Below are 8,829 nucleotides of genomic sequence, written 5' to 3' on the forward strand. Positions count from 1 at the left end.
AATAATAATAATAATAATAATAACTAGTGCACTTAAAATACCATAAAATGTAGAAGCAATTTCTTATTTTATCCCATTATTTTATTTTGACTTATAATAAAATTTAAAAAATACAAATAAACATTAGACTATTAATTTCAGATTAGATCTATTAATTACTATCTAAATTTTCTTAAATTTGTTATATTTGATTATTAACATAAATAAAATAAGATTAAATTATTTTCTTAGTTTCTATAATTTTTTAAAATTTGTAATTAAATTTTTATATTTTAAAAATATGCAATTGGACTCTACACTAATTTTAAATTTGTAATTATATCATTTTTAATAATAAATGTTACAAAAATATTTTCATTAATCTCACATTTTACTAGCAAATATGCCTTCACATATTTCGTTAAATTAAACACTTTTAAAACAACAAAAATGTGATTATAAATTTAAAATTAGTATAGCGATTTAATTAAAAAATTTTAAAATATAAAAATTTAATTACAAATTTGATAAAATCATAAAGACTAATAAAATAATTTAACCATAAAATAAAGTAATTCAATATTACAGGTGTGCACACTTGTATATCTGGTGTGTATATAGAACAGGCTTTTTTAAATAAGTTTACCATATGCGCAAATTGGGATTAACCCCATGAGTTTGAAAAGTAAAATCTGATTGAAGAGGAAAGTGATGAGTGCATTGGTTGTTAGGCCTTCCACCATCCAAAGCCCGCCTCAGAGGAACTTCTGAATTCTGAATTTCTTCTAACTGAATCATCAACACACGATTCACATCAACTTCTGAAATTTTTTAGACTAAACTTAATTATATCATAAAATTATTTATTTAAAAATTTAAACCGATAAAATTAATAAATATATATCTAGAAATTGAAGTGTAAATTTTGTATAGTTTTTTTTTTCTTCTCTTAAAGAGAGGAGTTAAGCTCGTAATGATAAAGTACTTAATATCTCTTCTTCTCTGTTTTTTTTTATTCTCTCTTAATATCTCACTCTCATTTACTAATTTCTGATACTTTTCAGGTCTAATACTAAAATAGTTTCTTTTGCAGGACAAGCGAACCATCTAACTTTACATTTTTTTTATTATGTACAAGTAGATGCATAAGAATAATTATATAACAGATAATAATTTTATGGTATTCTTACCAATTTTTATTTTCTTAATCGGTAAAATTTTTAATAGAAAAACCATCTAAACATTGATAGAAAAAGACTAAAGATGTGCATTATAAGGTTGAAAAAATTGGAATAAATAAGTTGGATAATTACCTTAGTTCTTAGAGCTGTATTAACATCAACAAGCGCTCTCTCCTGCATGGAGTAACCAACAATAATAGTCAATAATATATCTATGGCTTTATTTAATCTAAAAATCTAAGTTTTTTACTTTAAAAAATTTTAAAATTCTGTATTTCTTAAGAAAAACATATATACCCGATTCTGAAGATCAGCAAGACGGTCAAGCATGAATTGAGTCTGGCAAAAATATAGTTATATCTAAGTTACCTTCATTCTATATAGATACAAAAAATTAAAAGGAAAAAAAAAATGACATGGGGATTTAGACTTTTACAAATTTAATTTTGTCTCAACATTTGCATAATAAAAGAAACAATGCAAATCCAAGCTATAGTTTATAAAATATAAATTCTGCTAAAGAGATAACAAAAATGCGTCAATAATCAACTAAAATTTAGGCATATAAAAAATTTAAAGACTATTCATTCAAAATTTATGTTATACTACTTTTCTATTTTCTATTTTTCAGATTTACCCATTTAAAGATATACTTAATATGATTAGCAAGTATATATAAATAGCATTATAAAAACTAAATCAGAAATTGAATTCACAAAGTTAGATATTTAAATGTTTAAGAATTTAATTAAAATTTAATAAAATATAATATAATATAATAAAATAATATATTTTTATGTAAAATATTTTTATATATTCCAAATACATGATTTTTACCAATTTTTGACTACTTTTACAGATTTTTTAACCGATTTTTTAGTAAAAAGTTAGATAGATTAAACCTTACAAAGAGATTATCGAAGCTTGTGACAAAAATGAACAGAAGGTTTTTAAAGAACGATGAACTGGCTAATGATTAGCTGGTTAGGACTATGTTATTAAAAATGTCAAGTGTATGTAATAAATACTTTATTGTAGATTCATTGAGTACATTAGAGTACGTCTTTAAAGTGATAATAAAATAACAACAAAGTATTTGATAATTAAAAAAAATTAACTAAAATAGTCATAACTTACTTTATTTAGCATTCATTAATTGTTGTCATCATTAATAAATACTAAATAAAATAAATTCTAACAATTTTTTTTATTTACCTAGCATTACCAAAATAATAAATACTACTTTTCTTTTTCTCTCATCTCTCTCCAACCCACTAATAATATTTCGAACCTTTCTCTTCCTTTACCAACCTAATATGATATCTTTACAACTAATTAATCAATTTTATCAAATTTTTAGCCGCATTATTATTAATCATATTTTATCAAATTGACCGACTCAAACATATTTTCAATCAATCTAGTTAAACCGGTCAATTCAATTATATTTTTAGAATTATAATTTAAATAATTATTAGTTTTAAAGAGTAACAATTGAGTTGATAAATCCAAATAAAGAATATATATGGATTTCACCTTAGTTGACCTAATATTTGTTAATGCCGACTCTAATTGATTCTCAAGCTGCTGAAGCTCCGTTGAAGCCATTTTGGTTAGATCTTCTCCAAGAAGGTTTCTACAGCATCGTCAACGTTTAATTTATCAACAAAATATATATATATATATATGTAAATATGTATGTAAATATAAAAAATATTTTGAGTTAATTAATTAATTTGTTCACGTTAAATTAATTAGAATTTAATTCTTTCAGTTACAAAGCTGAAAAGAATTTAAATAAAGACCTAATTTATTTAGTCTTGTTTTATATCATTTACCGTTGTGAACGTTGTAGGAGTTCTACGTATGCTTTCAATGTCACATAGTCTTGGTAAGTATTCTGTAATATAAAATGACATAACACAATTTAGTCTTTTAAGTATAAAAAAAAATTTCTTGTATAAAAAAATATTACATGTATATAATTATTATATTCTCCTATCTAATCATTTAAATTTTTAAAATAAATAATTTTATAACAACTTTCATATATATATATAAAAAAATATGATATTTTAACTGTTTCAATAATTAATCTGTTGGCAGATATTTATTAATACTACAAGCAGAACTGTATGATATATTACCTGAGGCTGAGTGTCATGGTTTCTTACTTGGGTGGTCTGTGGCAAGCTATACTTGTGCATATGATATCTCTCTATGGTTTTCATCATGCTGCAACACATATTTATAAATATTATTATTACAAATATATTGTATAGATATTAAAATTAACTATAAATATATATTTAATTTATTTTTAATGTGTATTTTATATTTTAATATATATTTTATATTATATAACTGATCTTAGTAACCAATTTTAATGTACTTTTTGTTATTTCACAAACTAAGCATGTGTTAACTAAAGAAAATGGTAATACACCACTGCTTATAATTGAAAACAACATACATCTAACTAATATGTGAATAATGTATTATGTTTTGATGATTTTCATTTTCGCCATTAAATATGCCAAATTTCCCTTAGTTTGTGAAAAGACGTAGATGGCATAAAAAACATGACTATAAGTCTATAAGTCTCATCTAGGCAAGTTCTTCAATGGACAAAGTGTTCAAAGGATCTTATGCACTATAGATAATAATATAATAATTTAGAGAGAGTGATGATAGAATGTATTTGAAAATTTATTAGATTTTAGTTTTAATCCAAAATTATTTTTCATATTAATAAGATTTTATTGACTAAATCTAATAAGTAGCGATAAAATAGGTATCAGTAAATTAAAGAATAATATATATATATATATATATAAACAAAAATAGGATTAACACTAATTAATTATAATCCTAATCCCCAAGAAATAAACATGCATTTTTTGTGACTATCAAAAATTAATTTATTACAGATTTAAGAAGTCAAATTATAATTTATAAACTTGTATAAATTCTTATTTTAAGTGAAAAGGCTAAAATTATTCTTTAATCTATGAAGAAAAATACTCTCTAGATCATTGAAGACAAAATTATAAGTCTATAAAATTTACACACACGTGAGGAGATAAATAAATAGTTATATATTTAATATTTTTTTTACACCAGAATTTTTTTGGGGTTAATACTAATTGAATTTTAAATTTTTAGGTCACAAAAATTTTAATATTATGTCATGAGATATAATTTTTTTAAAAATATTTTAATTAATAAAAAAACACTTAAATTATTATATATCTGACATTAGCTAAACCTTTATTTTTTTTCCTTCAATAACTGAATAAAATTTAAAAAGTTTGAAATTGAAGTTATAATACTACATAAAAAGGAGGATAATTCATTGCATTTTGTGCAGTGTGAAATTTTTACCTTTATTTCAACCAAGCAGAAAATTGACTAGAAATTGTTATTATAATGTAAACTAATTGATGGAAACACTTAACCAACGAGTGGGTTAGGCATAAAAACATTGAAGACATTCACCAGCAGCACTCTTTTAGGATTTTGTTTAGATTTTTTTTTTAACTAAAATAGAGAGACTCGAACCTGCGACCTCTTAGTAAATGAGTAGGGGGAGATTATACCATTTGAGTTATAATTAATTGGCAGATTCTATATTCTTAATAACATCAAAATATAGATATTATTAGTTTAATAGTAAAATAGAAGTAGAGAAATAAAAAAAAATTCTACTTATTCAAAAGATTTTTTTATTTTTTAAAAATAAAATATAAAATATTTGGCTCTATCTCTTATTTTTCATTTATGCATTTCTTTTTTTTTTCTTTAATTTTTTTTTACCTAAATATGAGAAATCTAGAAATGATGCACGCTTTACAAACACTTAATAAACTTTTTTTGAGAGTTTGCAAGATTATTATTGCTATTAAAAGAGAAGAAAGTAAACAAAACTTTGATTATAAATAAACACTTGTTCAGGAAAATATGAAGGAAGATAATCATAATAACTTGGTTACTTAATGGGATTTGCAAATAAAGGAGATGGATGATGATATGAAAATTAAATGTAAATTGTTTCTGCTTATTACCCTCTTACTTTTGTTTGAATTAATTAATTAATTAACATCCTCTTTAATTTTTTATCATCTATATTATCAGAAGTTATATTTTCTCATGGAGTGATGTTATTATAATGTTTAAAAATAAGTGTCTTACAAATATTTAATAACAAAGATTTAAGGGTAAAAAGTGAAAAAATATAGGTACTAGATTAAAATTCATAGTAAAGTTTGAACTTTGAAGGCAATATCATAATGAGTAAAATATTCTGTAAATTTTTTTCCAGGAATAAATTACACTAATTACATAAATAAATGTGTCATATAGAAAAGGATCCGTTTACACAGTATGTAAGCGTTGTTGACTTACATCATTAAATAACTTCTTATGAATAATGAGTTTTATCAATTCAACTATTAAAATATGTCATAATATCATGATCGTACATGAATAAAAATATAATCCAGTGTTATGATGACATAATAAATCAATTATAAAAGAAAAGTGTTATGATGACACATAAAATCAATTATAAGTTTTATGATTTTTTTAAGATTGATCTACATAGTAAAATGTTAAAATTCAACGGTTGGATTGATAATTCATAGCGCATAAAAAGTTATTCAACAATATGAACTAACAAGACTAGATTTACATCCGATGATGGGTATAAATATTTTTTTCCTCGTGTCATCGTGTGTTGTATGAAAATATTAAATAACCAATATTGTTTAATTTATATTTAAACCAAAACACTTATCATCATTCTATTTTTTTTCACTAAAAGTATATATATATAGGGAGGTTGAAAATCATGTGGTCAGGATTTTTCAAAACTTAATTCAATGGTACCCAACAATTACTGTTCCATAAATAACTTTTAATTAATTTGCATTGTAACCTAATTTTCGCGACTAAATTAGTGATGAGCACGGGTCGGTTTAGTTCGGGTTCAAAGTAAAATTATAATCGAACCAATTAAAATGTAATTGGTTTAGTTTGGTTCGGATTTGTGTTTTTTTGTGTATATATCCGAACCAAACCAAACCAATTAAAAATGAATTGGTTCGGTTCGGATAATTGGGTATCTGATGACTTTGAAATTCATAAAAAAATTTAAATTTTTATCTTAAAAATTCAGCAAGTACAATAAACATGTAATATTAATAGAAATAATCCAAATATGTTAAACGAACACCAAATACATTAAAAATTAAACACATTAAAATCCAAACATATTAAACACTAAACACATTAAAATCTAAACATATTAAATACCAAACATATTAGAAGCTAAATACAAAAGTGTAATAGAAATATATTTTTTTATTTAATTAATATATGATCGGATTCACAGATTGGTTCGGATTCTGCACCCGCAGAATCGATATCCCAACCAATCACTAGAAATAGTCATCGGTTTGATTCGAATTGAACTCAATTACCCGTTAGTTTCAGAACCAATTTAATTAGTTTGGTTTGAATTCAAACGGATAATCGATACCTGCTATCCGTACTCATCCATAGACTAAATAAATTAAATTCATAATATATAAAAAATTTACTATGGAACGAAATTTCATTTGAAAATTTATTATTGATTAAAACTTTAATATATATATATATATATATATATATATATATATATAATAAAATTTAAATTTTTGATATTTATTTAAATAAATAAGTGATCTAACTTGGCTCCCTATACTTTTTTTTTTGATTAATTTATGTTAAGATAAAACCAGGTATTCTACAACGGTTTTAAGATGGATCCTCACTTCTCTTCTCACTCTATCCAACATGCATTCTTAAATTGCAACGAAAGATCTGATAGTTTTTCACATCAAACATCCCATCTATCTCTGCAACCAAATCATAACAGTGAACGCTGTACTTTCTTTTAATTTTTAGCTACGCCCAAAAATTAAATAGTTATTTTTTTTTAAGAAAAAAAAAAGGAAGAAAAAGCTAATTATTATCTATTTCATTCTTATTAGATAATCATCTCTCAGCAGAATAAATATCTATTTACTTCTGTACTTCAAGAGCACATACAGATTTTTAATAAACGTTTAGAAAAACAATTCAATGCTTCTTAAATGTTTCGATGGGGACAACAAGACCATTTCAGAAAAAAACACAAAAAAATTATTGAATTTTATATTATTAATTAATTAATTAAAAAATTCAACCCTCTCACTCCTTTGTCATATAGAGACAGAAATCAATCTCAAGTTTTAACATGAAAGAGTGGATTAGAGTGTCATCTCAGATTTTTTTTCTCCCTTATATATAAAAAATATCTGTTCTTTTTGAAAAATAAAAGAAAATCATCTCAAAATACTTTACCATTTTAAATAGATGTTTAACTACTCATCAAAATCCATCAATTAATTAATTAGAATAAACTTAGGGTTTCATTCACAAGTTAAACCAAGCACTAATAATGAAGAAGCAGGCAGAGATGCATACATATATATATAGATCTTGCACAAAAGTATATACAAAAAGAAATAGATCTTAGAGAGAATATATGTGTAATAATACTAATAAATAATGAAAGTAATTAATGAAATTATGAAGCAATAATAATAATAAACCTGGAGGAACTAGAGAACTCATAGAGCTTGCCACGGTTAGAGAAGATCATGAGAGCAACCTCAGCATCACAAAGCACTGAAAGCTCATATGCCTTCTTCAGAAGCCCATTTCTTCTCTTTGAAAATGTCACTTGCCTATTTACCTTGTTCTCTATTCTCTTCAGCACAACCTTCCCTCTTCCCATTATTAGTAAATTTTCTCTCTCTATGATGCTCACTCTCTCTGTAGCTAGCTTTTGAACTATATTGGTTAAGAGATGAGAAGAATAATGCTTTCTTAAATAGGATGTGTGATTATTACGGTACCAAAAGGGACAAAAAGAAAGCAAACTAGAAGGAAGAGCAACGTACTAATAATAAATATATAACAAGTGAACTAATTTGAGTTGATTGAGTCTTCAGTTTACTTATTTATTTAAGTAAGTGTTGGAGATTTGAATTACACTTTGTGTATATAACAATTTATTGGCCAATAACAAATTCTTAAAACTCAAATCAATAGATTAGTCTTTGATTTATCTAATTGGGGAATAAAGTGAAAACTTTGTGGCAATAACATAATAATAACCACTATATGTCTTATTTAATTTATTTATGTTTTTGTAGTAATTATATATTTATCATTATCACTATATATTATAATGACAATTGTATATTTTTTAGGTTTAATTACTCTGTTAATCCCTATAGTTTTGTAAAATTTTTAATTAGGTCCCTATACTTTTTTTTTTAATTGGGTTCTTGCACCAATTTTTTTTTTCAATTAGGTCCTTCTTAACAGTAATTGGTTTAATTGTATAGAGACCCAATTAAAAAAAAAATAGTGCAAGGACCCAAATAAAAAAAAATATAAGGACCAAATTAAAAATAAAATTTGATGCAATGACTCAATTAAAAAGAAAAAAAAGTATATGGACCTAATTGAAAATTTTACAAAATTATAAAGACTAACAAAATAATTAAACCTATTTTTTATGGCTATAAAAAAGTTTAGTAACAATTGTATAATTATCGTTAAATATAAGATGACT

At 23.8% G+C, this 8,829-nt stretch overlaps 1 protein-coding gene across 1 annotated transcript; it reads right to left on the reverse strand.

The window, feature by feature from the left end:
- Positions 1–601: 601 nt before the first annotated feature.
- On the reverse strand, positions 602–8,088 carry LOC107621131 (MADS-box protein EJ2). Its single transcript, XM_088483529.1, has 7 exons — positions 7,799–8,088; positions 3,308–3,395; positions 2,999–3,060; positions 2,697–2,796; positions 1,458–1,499; positions 1,293–1,334; positions 602–768 (listed from the first exon to the last, which is right to left on the reverse strand). Exons 1-7 carry the CDS (start codon positions 7,981–7,983, stop codon positions 622–624), a joined length of 666 nt encoding a protein of 221 aa, XP_088339655.1. The 5' UTR covers positions 7,984–8,088; the 3' UTR covers positions 602–621.
- Positions 8,089–8,829: the final 741 nt, after the last annotated feature.

Source organism: Arachis ipaensis, chromosome B10 (genome assembly GCF_059453495.1).
Source record: "Arachis ipaensis isolate K30076 ecotype BB chromosome B10, ASM5945349v1, whole genome shotgun sequence".
NCBI classification, from domain to species: Eukaryota; Viridiplantae; Streptophyta; class Magnoliopsida; order Fabales; family Fabaceae; genus Arachis; species Arachis ipaensis.